The sequence below is a fragment of the Arabidopsis lyrata genome, assembly GCF_000004255.2.
Source record: "Arabidopsis lyrata subsp. lyrata unplaced genomic scaffold ARALYscaffold_6, whole genome shotgun sequence".
NCBI classification, from domain to species: domain Eukaryota; kingdom Viridiplantae; phylum Streptophyta; class Magnoliopsida; order Brassicales; family Brassicaceae; genus Arabidopsis; species Arabidopsis lyrata.
Window position 1 is genome coordinate 23,186,709 of NW_003302550.1, and position 21,496 is coordinate 23,208,204.

A 21,496-nucleotide genomic window follows, 5' to 3' on the forward strand; every position below is an offset into this window, starting at 1 on the left:
TTTCCTGTGACTGACTCATCAAGCTTAGAGAAATAAGCTAAGATTCCCGTCATATGGTTGCTAGCTCCATTATCCAAATACCACACATTCTCAATATCAGAACTTGTTTCAAATTTATTTGGAACTACATTCCTTTCATTCAAGTATACAACTTCATGCATCATTAGTGATTCAGCTTCTTCTGTGTCATCTTCTTCTTCTTTGTCATGAAGCTTGGTTTTGTCTCTTTGTTGGTAAGCAAAACGTCCACCTCCGCGTCCTCTTCCAAATCTACCACGACCTCCTCCTCTGTTTCTTTCTTGAGATCCAAGATATGGTTGTGAGTCCATGTTAGCATACAAAAGCTTGCTTTGGTCCTCTTGGGAGTCTTCTTCTTCACAAATCTGTTCTTCATAGGTTTTTAATCTTCCTACAATGTCTTCAAAAGTTGTTTTCTTGAGATCAAGAAACTGTTCAAGCGCCGCAATGATGTGAATGTATTTCTTGCGTGGCAAACTCTTTAGAAACTTTTCCATAATCTTTGATTCTTCAATGGTTTCTCCCAATGATGCTGACTTTGTTGATATCTCTGAGATCTTATCAACAAAATCATCAATCGTGTCATTGTCCTTCTTCTCTATATCATCGGATCCAGGATCTATCGTTTCCCAAACTTTGTGCACACGCAACGCCACTTTCATTCTCATAGCCCACACGGTGTAATTTGCGGTATTCAGCATCAGACATTGGATCGCCGAAAACCCCCCTTCCTTTGGTTTGTTTATCGCAACGATCTCACTCATGGTTCGTGATCTTTGTGTTTCTGTACGCTTACGTATCAAACCCTAGGCTCTGATACCAAATCTAGTTTGATAAAGTTTCAAGAACACGAGATTAACAAGAATAACTCTCTTATTAATGTCCTAGGAAAATAACTCAAAACCTAAGCTCTCAATCTCTACTCTCAAATTAAAAACTCATAAACTCTCATAAAACTCTCTTAATCTCATAAGCTATATCACAACTCGATATATGCTTATATAGCCACAACCTCTAAACCTAATCATAACTCAATTAGGATTACATAATATTCTCTAGATAACTCCTAAAGAATTAGTCTTTATCTCTTCAATAAACCGACATCTTGCGGTTTAAGTAAACTCCGGTTTATCCTTCAAGCTTAAACCAACATATTAGATGTCACAAACAAGCATTAAAAGGCAAAGGCAGAGAGAGACAAGTGGGCTAAATTGAATTGATAGAATACAAAATGAGAAAGAAACATTTTTCTTGCTTTTACATTCTAACCAGAATAAATTCTAGTCAATAACATTCATGTATACATGTACTTGCAAGTTGCAACGCTTGTTCTTTTTTGCTTGACTGCTAGAGTTATCATAAATGCACATACATGCATTCTTGTAAATTTAGTAATATACCTATGACTCGTTTGGGCTTTTTTACTCTGTCCAACGTAGAGGCTAGGCCTTTTTTTTTTGGTCGTGGAATGAAGCTTTCATTCAAAAGAGAACATAGAGTTACAAAGATATGGAGAGGCCTGAGGTCATAGACCTTATGGCTGTTCTTGCAAGATCATCAACAATAGTGTTTTGTGATCTTGGAATGAATCTAACGTAGAGGCTAGGCCTAAAAATTAACCTTACCTTTAGAACTCTTTGTATATTTTTCTTTCGTATTTTTTAAATCGCGTTATAAATTCCAAAACTTTCTTAGCAAAAAGGAACAGCTCAAACAGGTCAGGTATAGAGAAAGTATACACACAAATATATGTATACGAACCCAAAAAAAAAAAAAAACATTTATAAACCATCTACCTTGTACCACCATTTTGAAAATATATAACCAACGGAATTCAAGTCCCTCAGATAAAGTGTTTTCTCAAATTCATTATACAGTATATCATTAATTAGACCAAAATCTAAAATGAAGTAGCTATCAAGTAAGTTAATCATCAGAGACCTTAATTAAAGTTACATTCAAATCTCTTTAATGTTTGCCAGTTTTATTTCTTACATCAAAGCACCATACTTTATGTATAGCAACCAAAAAACTTACATGAAAAAAGCTAGAACCTCATGATCGTATTTTTCTAGCCATGCAATCGACGCGTATATTATTCAAACGTGAAAAATGATCGTAAGAATTTTAAAATTTACCAACCAAGATTCAAAAATATATATAATTCTGAAAAGAAATTAGACCAATCAAAAAATATTTTCGATCATCTTGTTTAATACCGCACAATCCCACATGAGGTAAAGATCAAAAATACTCGAATATCCCCAAATTAGAAGCATCCATATATTTGTTAACATATAACTTCTTTAACGATTAAACAGAACTATACAATCTCATTAATCGACGTATCTGACTATTCTTTCTATTCTTTTGTCCAGCAAAATTCCAAGATTGGCAATTTTTTTACTTTAAAGAAGAGCTCTCTCCACACGGATCACATTCCAACGGTCCATAATCAACCAGGCAAAAAAATATCAGAGGTTTTGTTGGTTGGCCCATCATGATCCAACTCTCCATGTAAGCGAAATTATTATAATTTTTTAATTGAAAAGGAAAATCAACAATTAAAACACATAATAACTTGTATGAAGATCACTATAATCCCATATAGGAAACAAAAATTTCCAATGTTATCACTTATCAACAACAAATTTTACCCAAACTACAAAAAGAAAGATGGAATACTATACATTATTAAATTAATGAGAAGAATATGTTGAATGAAATGATATAAGCATTGGCTTTCTATGCTAAAAATGTAACTACGAAAGCCTAAAATGAATTTTAAAAAAATACTATATTAGTTATCTTCTGTTATAAACTTTTAATTTTAATTTTTTTTAACACCTAACTTTTACTAATTGTATTCATAAAAATACATATATATTCATATAACAAATAATCCTAAGTACATGTATAATCTGACAATATGATTATTTTGTAATATAAATAAATAAAATTTATAAATGTACTTGCAAAACGTTTAACGTTTTGGAAAATTTTAACTAAAAAAATACTAAGATCATTATAATTAAGTAGGCAGATTAAAGAGAACTAAACATGAGGATTAATTAGAGTAAAGAGGAGTGGATGAGGAGCTGACGTGGAAGCGAGAGTGACGTCATCTGACAGTGAAGAACACGTGACACTCGCCAGCAAGGAAACAGTAATGGGAATCCAATTCCAACTAATCTTTTTCCTTGCGGCAACTTTTGTCATTTACCGTTACCATTTCAACGTCTTTTCACCGTCTCTCCTCCACGCGCTTCCCGAGAGCGTATCATGCAACACTTTTTATCTAAACCACTGGTTTAGACCGGTTATTACCGATTAACCAAACACAGACATTGTCCGGTATAACTAAACTAACATCCAATTATTCTCGTTATTGGTCTTTAAAAATTGACAAGTATTGAAACAAGTCTTTTGGTCGGATTAGAATCTTAACGCAACTTGTCCTCAAACATAATATAGGGATACAGTTGTACACATCATGACGATAAATCATTGATTAATTAAGTAGAGTTTATCATTAATTAATTAATTATGGATTTTAGTACTGATCTGAAGCAATAGTAGCATCAGTCAAATTTGTTTCTAAAATAAAAATTTTAAACAAATCCATAAACACAGTTTCCTAGTTGTTTCAGTATTGAAGAACTTTAACTCTTTCTTAAACCCAAATTTCTGAATTTCTCCAGTTCTTTCTTCTTAATTCGCAGGTTTTGGTCCCTCTGTCTTTTTCCGCTGAAATTAGGAAAAAGTTTCCTTTTTTCGTTCTGGGTTTTGGTCTTTTTCTTCTCTGATTAGTATTCCTCGAGTGTCGAGCTTTATTCTCAAGTGTCAAATTATTGAGAGGGTAAAATTTACTTCAACGACGAAAGTTCATTGAACCTTAGCTCTTACGTTGCGTCTTAAATCTCATTCTCACCCACATAAACAAAAACATAAAGTTTGCATTTTTTTCAGGATTGGGTTTTTGGGGAATTTAAAGGACAATACTTTACCTTTTTTGTTCGTTTCAATTCACCAACCATTGAGCTCGTTGATGACGATCCCTCTACTTTTCCAGTAAGTCTTTTGTAATCTTTTTCCTCTTCTCAAGATTGCTACTTGTTTGATTTCTTATGGATCTTGTCGCTTTCAGATTCGTAGACATCGTTTTGTTCGATTGATGTGTTGCTTTTAACTCCACTCTGACTTGGAACAATGGCTGCTAAGAGATCTATCTACTGTCTTCTTCTTCTTCCTCTGCTCTTGTCTTTACTGATCTGGATTCCTTCGATCTCTTTAGCTGCTACTAACCCTGCTGATGGTAAGAACCTTTTTTCCCCTTGAAGATCTCAGGGAAAGCTGCAATTTTTACTTCTAGATTACATTTTGTATCACTGAATTTAAAGTGAGATCTGTTGCATATTGCTTGAGGATTTTAAGATTTTCTTCCAGAGTGTTTCTGAGCATTAATCAGCATTGTTGTAATTGACTTCAGTTGCTGCAATTAACGGATTATTCGCTGCCCTTGGCGCACCTGTTCTTCCTGGTTGGATTGCTTCTGGTGGAGACCCATGTGGTGAAGCTTGGCAAGGCATTATCTGCAATGTTTCAGATATAATAAGCATGTAAGGAAGTCTTTCAGAGATAACAACTCTTGAGTTATCTCTTATAAATCATTGAATCTTTCTGTTAATTCTATTTTGAATGGTTACAGAACTGTAAATGCTGCAAATTTGCAAGGAGAGCTTGGTGACAACTTAGCTAAGTTCACTTCTATCAGGGGAATGTAAGCATTGACACACAAAACTTGACGATTTTGACAAGTTGATTTGGATATTTCTTGTAACCTTTTGTATTTGGTTATCTCCAGAGATTTCAGCAACAATCGCATTGGAGGAAGCATACCTTCTACTTTACCGGTTACATTGCAGCATTTGTATGTATACACCTAACAATGTATATTTTTTTTAATAGGGTTTGTTGCTTTGAACAGTTTGTATGATAATGGTCTTTACCTTTTGGCAGTTTTCTTTCAGCGAATCAGTTCACCGGAAGCATCCCAGAATCTCTAGGAACATTGAGTTTTCTGAATGACATGTAAGTTCAGATTACTCCCAAATTCTTTTTTTCCATTGCTTTGTGCTGATGAGAATCATATTATTTGTTTTCAGGTCTTTGAACGATAACCTTCTCTCAGGAGAGCTACCTGACGTGTTTCAAAACCTTGTCGGCCTGATTAATCTGTATGCTTCTTCTTGTTTATAGTTGGTGAACAGTTATTGTTTATATGGGTTGTTTTGTGATCTGATATCTTTGTGCAGTGATATATCATCTAACAATCTAAGCGGCACATTGCCTCCTTCAATGGAGAACTTGTCAACTCTTACAACATTGTAAGTTTTGTTCATTACAAAAAAAAAATGTTGAATGTCTTTTGGCTTCTTTCTTCACTAAGCTGATAGTCTGAGTTTTGCAGACGTGTTCAGAACAATCAGCTCTCAGGAACTCTGGACGTCCTTCAAGGCCTTCCTCTTCAAGACTTGTATGTTTCTTTCTCTAACAAAATATGAGTACTTAACTTAAGCAGTGATAACTTTTCAAAAGTCTTAGTTTTTGTTGTCTTCTTGAAACAGAAACATAGAGAATAACCTCTTCTCTGGACCCATACCGGACAAATTACTAAGCATTCCGAAATTCCTGTAAGTGCTCTTTAACTTGCTGTTTACTAATACTATGGAGGCATTTCAGGTTCTAATAAATTGGTGTTGCAGAAATGAAGGAAACCCGTTCAATGCCACCACAATCAATTCCACCTCGACTGCACCATCGTTGTCTCCGTCTATGTCTCCAACAAAACCAGCTCCAACGCGACCATTTTCTGGAGTTCCACCTCCTCCAACTGAGAGGAATCGAGGGAAAGTTGCTGATGGACCTTCTGATTCTGAAGGATCGAGTTCTGAGAATTCAAAGGGAAAGAACTCTTCACATACTAAAAGGATAATCCTTATTGCATTCGCTGGCGTCCTCGTCTTCATAATTCTGGTTTTGGCAATACTCTTGCTGTTGCCAAAATGTGCAAGACGAAGAGAACATGCTAACAGAGTCTTCAAACCGCATCAAGTTGGTGCTGATAGAGGAAGCAGAGAGAATGCTCTGGAAAATGGGCTTCCAGTACCGCCACCACCTGCTCGATCTGAAAAAGGTGAGATTGAAGTTTGTAACTTTAGCTATTGGTTCCTACTCTCATTCGTTAAGTAATGCTGGGATTGTGCTTATGAACAGTTCAAAGGGAACCCTTCAAGAAAGCTGGAGAGGAACCAAAGGTTTTACATGACCTTGAGAGGCTGCGGAGACCTGCGCCTATATCAAGACAGGAAAGTCAAGATATTGACTTTTCAATGTTGATGCCTCCTCCTCCGCCACCTCCTCCACCACCACCACCTCCTCCTTTGGCTGAGAAGGTCACCGTTCTGCCAATTATATCACCCGAAAGACCCGTTAAGAAACCTTCCCCTAAACGCTTACCCTTAACTTCTGTGAAGCACTACTCTATTGCATCTCTTCAACAATACACAGAAAGCTTCGCTCAGGAAAATCTCATTGGCTCAGGCATGCTCGGGAGTGTTTATAGGGCCCGGCTTCCCAATGGAAAGGTATTATGCACTTGATTTAAACATTTTCAGGCTCAGAAACTCTGCTTTGGTTTTGAATCTTTTATCTTTAATTTTGTCCTTTACAGTTGTTTGCTGTCAAGAAGTTGGACAAAAGGGCTTCTGAACAACAACAGGATCATGAATTTATCGAACTAGTGAACAATATAGATAGGATTCGCCACTCCAATATCGTTGAACTTGTGGGTTACTGTGCTGAGCATGATCAAAGACTATTGGTCTACGAATATTGCAGTAACGGTACGTTACAAGACGGGTTGCATTCAGACGATGAATTCAAGAAGAAACTTTCGTGGAATACCCGTGTCAGTATAGCACTTGGAGCTGCTAGAGCTCTTGAGTAAGCTCTTTTATTTACCTCAAAATGTAAGTGTCCAACCGTGTTTTCTACCCGTTTGCTAACTTTTGTTAATGCTTTCAAGGTACTTGCATGAGGTGTGTGAACCACCTATCATACACAGAAACTTCAAATCAGCCAATGTTCTACTTGACGATGACCTGAGTGTTCTTGTCTCAGATTGTGGTTTGGCCCCACTAATATCATCAGGCTCTGTGAGTCAGGTAAAAGTACTTAACACCCATGAGCTTGATTCTGATGGCTTTTACCCTCTACAGATTTCAAGATGTAAAACTAAACTGTTTCTTATAATAATAATCAGTTATCAGGACAATTGCTAGCCGCTTACGGATATGGAGCTCCAGAGTTCGACTCTGGAATCTATACATGGCAGAGTGATGTATATAGTTTTGGTGTTGTTATGTTAGAACTCTTGACGGGCAGAATGTCCTACGATAGGTATGCATGTCACTTTGTTTTACTTGCATAGTTTATTTGTTTACGGTTAAGTGTGTATTCATTATCAATGAGTTGATTATAGGGACCGGAGTAGAGGAGAGCAGTTCTTGGTGAGGTGGGCAATCCCTCAGCTTCACGATATTGATGCATTAGGGAAAATGGTTGATCCATCTCTCAATGGACAATACCCTGCAAAGTCGTTGTCACACTTTGCTGATATAATTTCCCGGTGTGTTCAGGTAAAGCACATACTGACAATTAGAAACTGTGGTTAGATGCTTGTGATTGTGTTTGCTTTACCAAAAGAGTTTTTTTTCTTTTCTAGTCTGAACCAGAATTCAGACCATTGATGTCAGAAGTTGTTCAAGATCTACTAGATATGATCAGAAGAGAACGTCATGGTTCGGGTGATTCTACCGCAGACTAGTGAATTGTAAAGAAGCATTTTTTATCGGATCATCTCTGTGAATTCGTGGAAACAAGAGATGTTCAGTTCTCAGAAACAATAACATAGGGAACTAAACCAGACACATAAAAAAAAGTCAAAACCTCAGGAGGAGGCTTAAGCTGATTCTACAGCCAAGAAGAGGCTTGTTTCATGTGAATTGACTCTAAGGAAAAGGATCAATGTGGCTTGCTTCCAATGGGGGATGATTCGATTGGTGCAGAGTTTATTTTTGTGAATCTTGAATCATCTATGTTAGTAATATTTGTTGGTTGAAGACCTCTACTGTAAAATGGTGTGTTTACTCGATTCTTTGAACTTGTTTTACTTAAAGCTCATAGAACTTGCTCTGTGTTATATTCTTTTAGTATGTGTATGACTTTGTGTATTTGTACCTGTAATTTATCCGAAAAATTCTACTTACTAATCAACGGATGTTCAATAAACCATACCAAAAACCGGACTAAACCAAACTAAGAGGAACAGTCCTTGTTAGTTACAGGATTCAATAGAATCTAAGAATATCTTGGAGGATAAGTACTAAACAAAAACAAATAATATTAGTACCTAAGAGATATATATATATGCAGCTATCTCCTCAATGAAACCCGTAACCAGAAGCGCATCAAGCCACCCATTGTTCCTGTTGGAGTTGTGAATATGGTAATCTTCTCAGGAGAACTTATATTATTATTGTCTCAGCATGCTTGCGTTTAAACCTAATTTGTCATTACAGGTACTGTTTTTGGTAGTTAAGAACAAGGGAGATCACAAACCTTTGAATGTAGGTGCTACGCTCTTGATCACTGAAACAAAAGCCCCATTGGGTCGTGTGGATGGGTATTTCTTTGGATCTTTAACAAATCCTCACTATATTGTGAGATTGGCGGATTCAGAGATGCAAGTCCCTCAAAGTATAGGTCTCTCGTTCATTGAGGAATTTACACAACATATTGAGGAAGAGGATCTGTACAAGAGATTTCATTATCCAACCGGATATGAGTTTGACTTAATTGAAGAAGAAGGTGAGTGCGGCCCAATGGAAGTTTTGGGAAGGACTTCATATCATTATGAAAACCGAATATTTTGTTTGCAGCAATATGAACCAATGATGTACCAGCAAGAGCAGATATTCATGAGACCTGAGACCAACCAGCAAGAGCAGCAATATCAACCAATGATGTACGAGCAAGAGCAGCAATTCGTGAGACCTGAGACCAACCAGCAGAACCAAATGGGCATTAATCTTTTCCCAAGGCAAGCTCCAATGATGCAGCACCAGCAATTCATGAGACATGAGAGTAGTCAGCAGAACCAAATGGGCATTATCCCAAATCTAGTCCAAAACCAAGCTCCAATGATGTACAACCAGCAGCAGAATTTCATAAGACCTGCTGAGATTATCCCAAACCAATCTCTGATGCTAGTAGCAGATCTGGTTGGGTACCTGAAGCAGTATTTGAGTGGTCAGATGTCAACAGTAGTACAAGGTGGACCGTCAGGATCGTTTGGTGTAAATCTGAACTATCACAACCAACAACAGTTTGGATCGGAGATGGATTTCAATCCCCAAACGCAGCCCACAATAATGGAGTCTCAGCTGTATGACGCTGGACCATCTTCGTACCGTGGTGGGAGAGGTCGATACTAGCACAACTGCAGAAGCCTAAGTAAAACGATTCTTGATATCTATTTTGAACCCTTTTTTCTACTCTCACATGACTGTTCTGTCTAGATCAGCTGAAGCTTTGTGTGTTTTTTTTTTTTTTTTTTTTAATTTTCTTATTCAACTTTTAAGGCCATCTTTTATTAATTAGCTATCGTTTTTGGTTGAAGTACTTGTCTCAATTCTGTAGCAAAATCTCTAAATCTCAATTTGGTCATTTTCTTTGCAGTGATATCATGGTTTTTGTATGTATAAAAGACTTTGACGCTGATTAGGTCTTGAATAGACGATTTGTATCTTCTGTCTGAATCAATTTCAATCATTGGATAGCAAAAAGGGTTTTAGGGAATGAAGAAAGTGATAGGACCCTCTCATTAGCGAGGGTGAAGAGACACGTTTTTAGGGTTTAAGGTTTTCAGAGACAGAAACTGAATGTGCCCGTTTCACGTTTAAGAGAGCGTGAGAAAACAAGTCACAATGTATTGGAGATAACTTGGGGAGTAAAATCAAAGTGAAAGCTCCGAGAATATCTCTTCTTTTAACTAACAGGTATTAGATAAACAAAAACAACTGCAGAAGAAGAAGGCAACAAAGAGAAGAAGTGAAGGAACAAAATCGTGTATCACAAGTAACAAGAAGAATAAAAACTGTGTGCTGGCTCCTACAAGATCAGAAGTAGAAACATGGCTGTCTCTTCCATACCCATATCATCATTATCCAATACGATATCATATTATTCTAAGGTCGAATCAGATGCAGCATCCAGGATTAACAGAGCCTTTAGTTACATTTGTAGGTCAAAACCATTTAAACGAACCCATTGGAGGGCATAGTTGGTCTCAGTGAGTTTCCCCAAGTTATTCAGCAGCAACATTGTGGATTTAATCCGGAGAAGAAGATCAATGTTCTTACTTTCAACTAGTGGGGACTGGGGAGTTTCGGTTTTTGTGAATCTTGAATTAGTCTCTGTTTGTATAACTTTTGTTCGTTGAAACCTTCTACTATCAAATGTGTACTCGAATCTTTGAATTTGTTTGTATTAAAAAGTTTATAGAACTTGCTCTGTGCTTGTTATAGGATATTCTCACTTGAAACAATTGTAATTACTAATTGAAGTGAGGTCCAATAAACCGGACTTAACCGAACTAATCGGATCCGATTTTGTGATTACTATTTCTTTCTTGAGTATAAAACCATGGAGCATTTTTTAATTGCTTTCATTTTCTCGTCTTCATTAATTCTTCTTCTCCCTCTCTCTCTCTCTCTATTTTTCTTCTCTCGTCTCTCTGCTTCGTCTCTCATTTTCTCCTTCGTCTCTCTCTGTATTGCCATGGATGATAACCCGAACTCCACTCTTTCCATTCTTGGTGGCATAAATTTTGATCCAGAAGAAGAAGATGATGGGTTACTTAAGGTGTTAAGGGATTCTTTAACTCTTCTTCCGTTCTAGGTTGCTTGATCAGCAAGAAACTAATATATGCTTATTAAATACTTGTAGGATCCTCCTCCCATTCAAAGGCCAATTGTCTCTGTTGTGTCGGATTCTTCTTCCGCCATTAATGAAGCCAACAAGAAAACAGATTCTCCATCTTCAAGAAACGGTGAAAGTAGTGAAACAGGAGAGTTAAAAACAGTAGCTGAAGAAGACGACCATAATGATGGATATGATCCCAAGGTAAAGATACGAATTTGCAAGTATGTAAGACGTTTAATACGATCTGGGTTTATCTCCAGTTATCAGAGTTTATACATAAACTCTGTTTTGATTTGACAACAATTGCATGCTTGAGTTACACGCTTATTTTTTTTAGTTAATATTGCTTAATTGTGAAAATTTGGTAATCACGCTATGCCTCCTGCTGAACCTGAATCATTGTTAATATCCTCTGGGTCGTGTAGATGGCTTGAATGTTACATTTTTTTAAAACCTAACTGGATTGTAATATGCAGGTTGATAGGGGAAAGAGAAAGCTTATGGGTGAAGAAGAAACAAGCAACTCAAGAAAGAAGATGGCATTTTCAAACATAGTTTCTGGAATGCAGTATCAAGCTTCTGCAGAGGAATCAAGACACTTGCAGCAATATCTGGGTGGTCCTAGTTCAGCAGCTCCAGTGCAGCGGCTTAATGCTCGACAAGAAGGAACGTTTTCTCAAGCTTATGATGACCAGCATAGACCATGGCTTAATCCGAGGAGATACAATCACTGTGATAGGGCACAAAGATCGATCTCTTCCACAGCTCCAGTGCTGCAGCCAGTACCAATATATCAGCCTTCACATCACAATCAGAATCCAAGGCTTAATCAGATTGTTAGGAGTGGTCCAACGATGAACCTGCAGCAGCAACTCAGAGGACCAAACCATGGATCAACATCGTCTACAAGTGATGGAAACAATTTCAGGGAACCTATTGGTATGGAGCGACAACGTTTTCTAGATGCAGCACCTCGGAACACATATCAGCAGCTTTCAGTGGCTAACCAGATTCGAGGGCCTGCATTAGTACATCGCAACTATGAACCATGGAGTCTTCAGAACACATATCCTCAGCATCCTAGTTCAGCAGCTCCAGTGCAGCGGCTTAATGCTCGACAAGAAGGAACGTTTTCTCAAGCTTATGATGACCAGCATAGACCATGGCTTAATCCGAGGAGATACAATCACTGTGATAGGGCACAAAGATCGATCTCTTCCACAGCTCCAGTGCTGCAGCCAGTACCAATATATCAGCCTTCACATCACAATCAGAATCCAAGGCTTAATCAGATTGTTAGGAGTGGTCCAACGATGAACCTGCAGCAGCAACTCAGAGGACCAAACCATGGATCAACATCGTCTACAAGTGATGGAAACAATTTCAGGGAACCTATTGGTATGGAGCGACAACGTTTTCTAGATGCAGCACCTCGGAACACATATCAGCAGCTTTCAGTGGCTAACCAGATTCGAGGGCCTGCATTAGAACATCACAACTATGAACCATGGAGTCTTCAGAACACATATCCTCAGCATCCATCAGCTAACCAGATGACCAATCCAATGCCAGGGCAAATGAGGCAAATGCAGCATTCGATGATGTACCCGTATCAGCATCCAGTGGCTAACCCGCAGAACTTATATCAACATCAAATGGCTAACACCGAAGCTGAGCAGAATCAAATTCAACAAATGCTGCAACTTCCGTCTCAAACGCAACAGCCAACGCAGTCTCAAGGTTTTAACGCTGGACCATCTTCTGAACAAGGTCAAGATCAGCAGCAGCCTAGGTAAAACGACTCTTGACATGGTTTTCAAGTTTATCTTTTAGCTAAAACTCTCTTGGGTTGATTTTGGTAACTGTAAATAAACTGGTGATGATGACTGTTTAGCATTGAAAAAAATCTGAACAAGCAAGAGTAATACCAAAGTTTTCTTCATTATGAAGTCCTAAACAAATGGTTTCAATTTCGATACTTAAAAGTTCACTCTTGACTCTACTAGTCTTAAAGATCTCTTTTTTAGAATGCCCAATTTTGTGAAATTTCTTAGAGATTCATAAACGTTGAAGCTATTCGTTTAATAAGATGAAAATGGGAATCTTTTAAATTCACAAAGATCTGATTTTTAAACAAACCCATCAATAACCAAAACCCATCAAAGTCTATAAGATTCAATCTTCAAAACAAAACATAGAATCTATGGTTTCAATACACAAGATGCGATCAAAGAAGGAATTAGATAGTCGCTTTCCTCGGGATAATCGTTTAGGTCATCAAATCGTTTCTCATCTCCAAATCTCTCTACCTTTCAGTGGAAAGTTCACTATAGTCGTTTAAAAGACTCTTTTTACAATGCCCACTTTGTGTAAAACCGAATGAGAATCAAAGAAATATCGAACAGCAACACGCAGAATCAGAAGAAAACAGAGCTGAGTAAATGGAAGGGTGGAGCAGCGGGCACATGTGTTTTTTGTCAAAACAACTTGGAGACTCGTGATCACCTTTTCTTTGATTGTCATTATAGCTCTTTGATTTGGGCAGCGTTGGCTAAGGGACTTCTAAAGGCACGATACACAACCAACTGGTCTCTTCTAGTTGAGTATGTTTCGGAAAATCAACTTGAGAAAGTGGAGGATTTTCTCATCAAATATGTGCTTCAAGTGGTGGTTTACACGATTTGGAGAGAAAGGAATGGAAGAAAACATGGCGAAAACCCACAAACGGCGGAACAGATCACGGGGTGGATTGATAAGCAAATAAGGAATCAGATTTCGGCAATTCGTCTACTAGGAGATAGGAGATACGACGAAGCCTACCAAGCTTGGATCAACTCCCGAACTTAAGAAGACTGTTTTGACCAATTCAGTTCTAAGTTATATATTTAATTTATTTTCATCGACATGTTGCACTAGTTGTACAAACGAATATTTTTTCTTTTGAATATAATTTAACATTAGATTCAAAAAAAAAAAAAAAACAGAGCTGAGAGAACCGCGAGAGAGAGAGCTGAGAGGTGACGACGGAGTTGTTGTTCTGTTCTAACGTTTGCTGTCACATAGATTTCTGCATTGGTCTAATATTATCTTGTGCAGCAATTTTTCTTTTTCCAAGGACTTGTTCTGATTAAACTCTATGCATTTCTTCGTTCTCAGTTTGGTTTCGGTTAAGTCATTACATTGTAGTTGATGCATTGGTTTTTTGATGCTCTCATCAACTTTATAAATAAGCTAGCTATTGGGAGTTTGTAATTTTCATTTAATTTTCCCCAATTTCTGCTGCAAAATCTCTACTGAGTTTCTGAATTTCTGTCAACCCTTTAATAGGTTTTGGTCAGTCTTTTAGTAATATCCTGTGTTTATTTGTACAAAAAAAAGATCAAGACTTTGATGCTGGTAAGGGGTTGAAGAGACAATTTTTGGATATACTATCTGACATTTTTGTCACCTGTCTTGAATCAATATGATTCATTGGATGGGAAAAAGGGTTTTTAGGTAATGAGGATAGTGTCTAGGACTAGCTGGTGTGAATCAGTGACCCATTAGCAACGGTGAAGATACACGTTTAGGGTTTAGGGGTTTCAGTTTTCAGAGATGGAAAATAGAATCAAATGATTACTTGGTAGAATCATATTTGAAAAGGTCTTGAATTGAAGGAAAATAGAATCACAGATGTCAAAAAAAAAAAAAAAAAAAAAATGTTCTCTCCCCAAATGAAATATTAGTAACATTTAACAACATACCACCAAAGTCTTTTATTTTTTTTTGTGTGCATAAACCAAACTCTATAACCCAACAACTGCTCATTGACAATTTAAAGCTAACGTTACACAAAACCAACGGCGTCGTTCTCATTCTCTACGCATAATCAGAAGGAAGCCTAATAAGTACTAGAAACAATGTTAATGGGCCGAAGTAGAAATAGAAATAGGCCTTATAATAATTGAGCCCATTTAACCTGTTAACGTTGTCAAACGTCCCACATCGCTTAGAACAGTAGCCGAAGCTGCGTTTATATATGGTTAGAGTCGGAAGAGTGATTGTCCCTTCGGGGACATCCGATAAAATTGGAACGATACAGAGAAGATTAGCATGGCCCCTGCGCAAGGATGACACGCATAAATCGAGAAATGGTCCAAATTTTTTTTGACCCAAAATTCTGATGAATGTGTAACCCTAGATCTATCTCCAGTTTTGTATTTTTAGCTATTGCAGCTTTGATTTGATGTTCGCTGTCCAATGAGTTTTCAATTTCTCAATTACGAAATATATCTTAATGTTTTAAATCTCTTTTACCGTAATAACTTATGCTACAAAGTTTTCCTGATCGATTATGAAACCAAATTATCGTTGTTGTTGTTTTGTTCCAACGTTTGTTGTCAAATAGATTTGTGCATTGCCCTAATATCTTCTGCAGCAATATTTTCGTTTTCCAAGGACTTGTTTTGATGATACTCTATGCATTTTTTTGTTCTCAGTTCGATTCTTCAACTCGATTAGGTCATTACATTGCCGTTGATGCATTGGTTTTTTTTTATGCTTTATAAGTAAGCTAGCTATTAGTGGTTTGTAATTTTCCCAATGTTTCTGCAAAAATTCTATTGGTTCCATTTCCTTTTCGGGTTCTTGAGTTTCTGAAATTCTGTCAACCCTTGAATTGGTTTTGGTCAATCTCTTTAGTAATGCCTTGTGTTTATTTGTACAAAAAGATCAAGACTTTGATGCTGGTTAGGGGTTGAAGAGACAATTTTTGGATATACTATCTGACATTTGTCACCTGTCTTGATCAATTTTATTCATTGGATGGGAAAAAAGGTTTTTAGGATAGTGTCTAGGACTAGCTGGTGTGAATCAGAGACCCATTAGCGAGAGTGAAGATACACGTTTAGGGTTTAGGGGTTTTAGTTTTCAGAGACAGAAATAGATGTTCTCCATTTCTAGCAAGTTTTGGTTACTCTTATTAAAGCTAGACTGAGTCTTATATCCAATTGGACAGGAAGGTTTTTATGTGGTGGATTAATTGCCGTTACATATGTTTTAGCTTTAAACTCAGAAGTAACAAATGATTACTTCGTAGAATCACATTTGAAAAGGTCTTGGAATTGAGGGGGAATGAGTACATTTGATGAAGCTATGTACCATTGAAGAAGTTAGCCAATGTTTTACTTGACGGGTATCTAATCTGAGTGTTCTTGTCTCAGAATGTGGTTTTGGCCCTGTGAGTCAAAAAGGACTAAACAAGTAACTTCTTATGGTAACTTCTATGGTTTCACCATTTCAGTCTTCAAGATCCAAAACAACTAACTCTTTTTTTATCATCATAATCATTTATCAGGACCAACTTCTAGCCTCTAATTATGGATATGGAGCACCAGATTTCAACTGAGGAATCTATTCATGGCAGACTGAATTGCAAAGAAGCATTTACTTCACCAGTGAGATGTTCAATTCTCAGTCACAACAACAATAAAGGGCAACTAAAGCTAAGCCATAAACACAGTCATAACCTTAACTTGATTTTGCAGCAAAGACGAGGCCTTTTGTGTTTCCGGTTGCTAGTGGATTGGCAACGAGAAGAAGATCAATGTCCGTGCTTTCAATTGGTAGGGAGTTTTGGTTTCTATGAATCTTAAATCAGTCTCGGTTTATATGAAACTTCTACTGTAAAATGGTGTATGTTTATATTTAAATCAATCTTTGAATTTGTATTTAAAAAGTTTATAGAACTTGCTCTGTGTTTTGTATTTAAAAAGTTTATAGAACTTGCTCTATGTTTTGTTTCCTTGATTCTGTGAAATTGTGCTTGTTATAGGATATTCACTTGAAACAAACGGACTTAACCGAACCAAACGGACTTAACCGAACCAAACGGATTAAAATTTTCCTTCCTTGTTGATATTGAGTATAAAAGCATGGCGCCTATTTTAATTTCTTTCATTTTCTCTTGTTCGTTAATTCTTCGTCTTTCTCTCTCTCTCTCTCTCTCTCTCTCTCTCTCTCTCTCTCTCTCTCTCTCTCTCTCTCTCTTTTTCTCTTGCGACATGGCTGAGCCGGAACCACGAGATGATCCCGAATATATGAAAAACTTCCCAAATGGCTTTCTTTATTTTGATGTCACCCATACCTGTTTTCTCGAAGAGGACAGAGATTCGAATCTTGAAGAAGAGTCGGCTAAGATAAATCCGGAGCTTTGTGATGATGTTTTCGCTCGAAAACCACAACTGAAAGACTCTGCTTCTTGTTCCGCCATTAACGAGGCCACCAAGAAAACATATACTTCTTCTTCAAGAAACCGTGACAGTAGTGAATCTGGCGAGATAAGGAGGGTAGGTGATAAAGAAGATGATCGCAAGGTAGATACTATTCCCGGTTTACTTAATTCGCAAGTAAGTAAGATAGATGCTTAAATATGAAATCTTGGTTCTTAAATCTTGGCAGGAATCTGATGAGGAATGTGATTTATACTATAGATTTCATGAGATCGAGAGGTTTTATGATAGATTTTTTGGGTTGTCAGACCATAGAGAAGAAGCTGAAAACAGAGAAATACAGAGCCACGAAGAAACTTGTAGTCTTATTACTCAGCCTTCACATCAGAATCCAAGGCTTAATCTAATTGCTACGAGGGATCAAACGATGAACCTGCGACAGCAACTCACAAGACCAAACCGTGAATCAACATCGTCTACAAGTGATCGAAACAAAAACCAACCAACTCTCTCCAAATGCAGCACCATGGAGCCCTCATAACACAAATCAGAATCGAAATCGTTCTGAGTCTGAAATGTCTCAAGTGATGATGCCTTCTAGAGAAAATGCTGGATTAGGTCATCAGAATCCAAGGGTTAGTCAGATTAGTAGAAGTGGATCAACATCGTCTACAAGTGATCGAAACAATATCAGACAACCTATTGGTATGCAGAGTCAACTTTCTCCCAATGCAGCACCATGGAGCCCTAATAACAACACATATCAGCAGCTTCCAGTGGCTAACCAGATTCGAGGGACTGCATTAGAAGATCCCAACTATGCACCATGGCGACTTCAGAACACATATCAGCAGCTTCCAGTGGCTAACCAGATGGTCAAGGATTCGATAATGAACCCATATCAACATTCAATGGCTGACCATCATAACTTTTATCAACATTTAGTGGCTGACCTGAAATTCTGGAATGCCCCAAGAAGACAGCCAAGATCATTTGCTATAGGTCAGAACTATTTCAACTCACGACAAGCACGGCCTGAGCTGAATCTACAAATGCTGCAACGTGTACCTCAAACGCAACAGCCAACGCAGTTTCAAGGATTATCTTCTGAACAAGGCTAGCAGCAGCCTAGGTAAACGATTCTTGACATGATTTTCAAGTTTTTCGTTTTAATAAAACTCTCTCGGGTTGATTTTGGTAACTGTAAATGAACTGGTGGTGATGACTATTTAGTCAAAGATATATATTCTTTAAGTGTGGAACAACACGTAATCAATTTCCATACTTTTCACTGAAGATTAAAAGTTCACTCTAGTCTTAAAGTTTCCCTTTTTAGAATTCCCAATTTGTGTAATTTCTTAAAGCTTATGAAAGGTTGATAAACTGTTTAATTAGTCAAAAACTATTCAAAAAGAAAAATGAAGAAGAAAGATTTTCTCTTTTTAAACGATTGGTTTAGCAAGTCAATTTCAATATGTTTGGTAATATTAGACAAACAAATGCAGAAGAGAAGAATGAGTGCAAGTCAATAAATGAAAACTTGTTGCACAAGAAACAAGAAGTACAAAAACAGAGTAAATTCCTTCTACAAGATCGGAAGCAGAGACATTGTCGTCTCCTCAATCCTCAAAAACTAATATCATCATTGTTATCCAATACAATATCAGATTTTTCATCGGTCGATTTATATGATTGGAATTTGGACGGCCAGTATTACATAGAAGAGGTCCAAAGGAGCAGCTTTGATTGCTGATTTGCACTTCTCAACAACGACTATTGACATGATTTTGATTACCATTCTCGCAAAAGTTTCGAATTTTTCTATTGAAAATGTAAATCGAACGTTGAATTTTAAATTAATTTATTTTGTTTCTCTGTCTCTAGGACTATCTCTACTTCTCTAGTACCATCGACATCGACGATGTTTCTCGCTTTCTCTTTTCAGAATCTAAGAGCAACTTCAATGGAGGTTTCTAAACATAGGTTTCTTAAATAAAATTAAAGTGTATGTATAGATAAATAATATTTTTTAATTATGGATACCTTAAATTGAACTAAGTTTCTTCGAATTTAAGGTACCCATCTAATATTTAAATAATATATATATTTTATTATTTATTAAGGATCATGTTTAGAAACCCCCATTGAAGATGCTCTAAGGATCAGTAAATGGGCCTTTTATTACGATCAGATGGTCTAATTCCCATTTCTTATATATTCTTTAATGATGTGGCCTTACAGAAACAAGTATAAAGATATGTTAAATCTTTGTTGACAAAACAGGGCAAAAGCCAGTAAAATTTCTTGCTTTATTCAAATACTAAAACCCAAAAAAAAAAATCACATTACTAATTTGCTTTAAAACAACACCCTGCGAATAATGAATGGGCGGGAATCTGATGAAAAAAAAAAAAAAAGGGCGGGAATCCCGCCGCGGGATCTAAAATTTTCCAACAAAACGCAGCGTTTCAACGCATTTCGATTTTTACGCAGAAGAATGGGCCGGATACTACTTTTACACAAGAGACGGGTCAAATTTGTCGGGTTAATGGGCCGGATACTATTTTTAATTTAAAACGCTGCGTTTTTAACCCATTTCAAGAACGCTTAAATCAACCGTTGGATCATATCTGTTAGGAGAGCAATCGACGGTTACAATTCTTTGACTAGTGATATATAAAACCAAATTACGAATAAACAAAACATTCGTCACAAAAATCATCGCTTTCTCTTTCTCTCTTCTTCAAAAGTCTCTCTCTCTCTACTGATCTTCAAACACCATTGATACAATGATGGACGTGATCATCGATACTCTGAGTGGCTCAACGTTCTCCATTAATGTTGATTTCTGGGAGACAGTGTTAACGATAAAAGAAAAGATCGAGAAGTCTCAAGGTATCCCTGTTGCAAAACAAACCCTTTACTTCCAAGGCAAGGTTCTTCAAGATCATGTTGATAAGTTTGATTGCCAGCTCCTCTTCGACTCTCGTCTCCTTCTCTACATCTCTCCCGAGGATAATCCTAATCAGAACAACGATCAAATGCTTATAGATTCAGCGACAGGCAAAAAGATCACGAAGGTGATGGCGAGGAGAATCAAGAATGAATTTTCATCAAGACCGGCATATTCACTTGATGAGTTACTTGCCCCTCAAGATTCGCCAACTGTGACGGTTGGGAAGCAAGTAGTTCAAACCACCGAGCAGACTCCACCGTCAAACTCAGCCAAAGAGGTCCTTCCTGTGGAAAAGAAGATCAACCCCAGCCCGATGAAACTGACAGTATATGTGAAGCCATATGAAGATGATCCCAGGATAATTAAAGTAGAGGTTGACGCAGATGATAACGTTGACGAACTGAGGAAAGAGCTGGTTAAGATGCAAGAGAGGGGTGAGTTAGATCTGCCTCAAGAAAGGTTTTACTTAGTAGAAAGTGCGATACCATTGATCGAATCTAAGTCATTCGAGCGGAACCTTGTTGTTGACGGCGATACAATTGAGATTCTCAGCGAGCTATCATCTTCTATTTAGTCTTTCTTCAAGTTTTCTTGCTTTGATCAAAGTTCATAGCTTTCTGCAAATATGCTTACGACATGTAATTACCAATATCGTTGTTGTTTAAAGAAGAGAAACAGAGTTCTTGTTTAGTTACATATTTTCGAAATTAGCGATAAAGATTCACTTTTCATAATGCAAGATTATTCATAATTCTCGTCTTCAACACTTCTTCTCTCTTGATCATAAAATGGAGCAATCTCCTCCACCGTCAAACTCAACAGAACAGATCATCGAAGATTCGACTGTGACGGTTCAAACAGAGCAATCTCCATCGTCAAACTCGGTCGAAGAAATGATATCTTGATAGGTGATTGTTGACATGAATTTTAAAGACAATTCTTGCAAAAGATTCGAATTTTTCTGATAAAACTGTAAATCTAGACATTGAATGTTAAAGCTAAACGTTACACACAGCCAACGGCGTCGTTTCTCATCCTCTACGCATAAATCAGAAAGAAGCCTAAGTAAAAACAAGCCCATTTAAGCTGTTAACGTTGTCTAAAAGACTAAAACTCCCACATCATCTATCCAATTTAATAAGCGTCTTCTTGAAAGAATCAGTAAATGGGCCTTTTAGTATGTAGTCAATGATGTTAATGGGTCATAAGTGAATCAGAAATTGGCCCATTAAAGCTGTGAACAATATCAAATCGTCCCACATCGCTT

The 21,496-nt window shown here is 37.2% G+C and overlaps 5 protein-coding genes and 1 long non-coding RNA gene across 8 annotated transcripts; all 6 read left to right on the forward strand.

Annotated features, from left to right (window-relative positions):
- Positions 1 to 3,672: 3,672 nt before the first annotated feature.
- LOC9310934 (protein STRUBBELIG-RECEPTOR FAMILY 3) lies at positions 3,673 to 8,351 on the forward strand. 2 transcript variants are annotated; one of them, XM_021020709.1, is made up of 18 exons: positions 3,673 to 3,877; positions 3,988 to 4,089; positions 4,166 to 4,333; positions 4,508 to 4,637; positions 4,727 to 4,798; positions 4,883 to 4,948; positions 5,038 to 5,109; positions 5,184 to 5,255; positions 5,334 to 5,405; positions 5,489 to 5,554; positions 5,646 to 5,711; positions 5,784 to 6,214; positions 6,295 to 6,665; positions 6,752 to 7,023; positions 7,106 to 7,244; positions 7,343 to 7,479; positions 7,562 to 7,718; positions 7,805 to 8,351. In XM_021020709.1, exons 3-18 carry the CDS (start codon positions 4,228 to 4,230, stop codon positions 7,904 to 7,906), a joined length of 2,331 nt encoding a protein of 776 aa, XP_020876368.1. In that variant the 5' UTR covers positions 3,673 to 3,877; positions 3,988 to 4,089; positions 4,166 to 4,227; the 3' UTR covers positions 7,907 to 8,351. The 2 variants fall into 2 exon arrangements, with proteins under 2 accessions (XP_020876368.1, XP_020876369.1); XM_021020710.1 differs by lacking the exons at positions 3,673 to 3,877; positions 3,988 to 4,089; positions 4,166 to 4,333; positions 4,508 to 4,637; positions 4,727 to 4,798 and having other exon boundaries at positions 4,889 to 4,952; positions 7,805 to 7,972.
- Positions 8,352 to 8,522: 171 nt separating this feature from the next.
- LOC110227214 (RNA polymerase II degradation factor 1) lies at positions 8,523 to 9,630 on the forward strand. Its single transcript, XM_021020786.1, has 2 exons — positions 8,523 to 8,587; positions 8,661 to 9,630. The coding sequence occupies exons 1-2, from the start codon at positions 8,585 to 8,587 to the stop codon at positions 9,573 to 9,575; spliced, it is 918 nt and encodes a 305-aa protein (XP_020876445.1). The 5' UTR covers positions 8,523 to 8,584; the 3' UTR covers positions 9,576 to 9,630.
- Positions 9,631 to 10,846: 1,216 nt separating this feature from the next.
- On the forward strand, positions 10,847 to 12,860 carry LOC9308852. Its single transcript, XM_002872737.2, has 3 exons — positions 10,847 to 11,004; positions 11,089 to 11,265; positions 11,541 to 12,860. The coding sequence occupies exons 1-3, from the start codon at positions 10,921 to 10,923 to the stop codon at positions 12,858 to 12,860; spliced, it is 1,581 nt and encodes a 526-aa protein (XP_002872783.1). The 5' UTR covers positions 10,847 to 10,920.
- Positions 12,861 to 14,055: 1,195 nt separating this feature from the next.
- On the forward strand, positions 14,056 to 16,846 carry LOC9308853. Its single transcript, XR_002331024.1, has 2 exons — positions 14,056 to 16,305; positions 16,400 to 16,846. It is a non-coding gene; the product is annotated as an uncharacterized LOC9308853 (long non-coding RNA).
- A 234-nt stretch (positions 16,847 to 17,080) lies between these two features.
- On the forward strand, positions 17,081 to 18,589 carry LOC9308854. Of its 2 annotated transcripts, XM_021020815.1 has the most exons (3): positions 17,081 to 17,417; positions 17,503 to 18,371; positions 18,424 to 18,589. In XM_021020815.1, exons 2-3 carry the CDS (start codon positions 17,849 to 17,851, stop codon positions 18,444 to 18,446), a joined length of 546 nt encoding a protein of 181 aa, XP_020876474.1. In that variant the 5' UTR covers positions 17,081 to 17,417; positions 17,503 to 17,848; the 3' UTR covers positions 18,447 to 18,589. The 2 variants fall into 2 exon arrangements, with proteins under 2 accessions (XP_020876474.1, XP_020876473.1); XM_021020814.1 differs by having other exon boundaries at positions 17,503 to 18,589.
- Positions 18,590 to 19,464: 875 nt separating this feature from the next.
- LOC110227220 (polyubiquitin) lies at positions 19,465 to 21,491 on the forward strand. The gene has a single exon (XM_021020802.1). It carries the CDS (start codon positions 20,063 to 20,065, stop codon positions 20,801 to 20,803), a length of 741 nt encoding a protein of 246 aa, XP_020876461.1. The 5' UTR covers positions 19,465 to 20,062; the 3' UTR covers positions 20,804 to 21,491.
- The last annotated feature ends 5 nt before the right edge of the window (positions 21,492 to 21,496 follow it).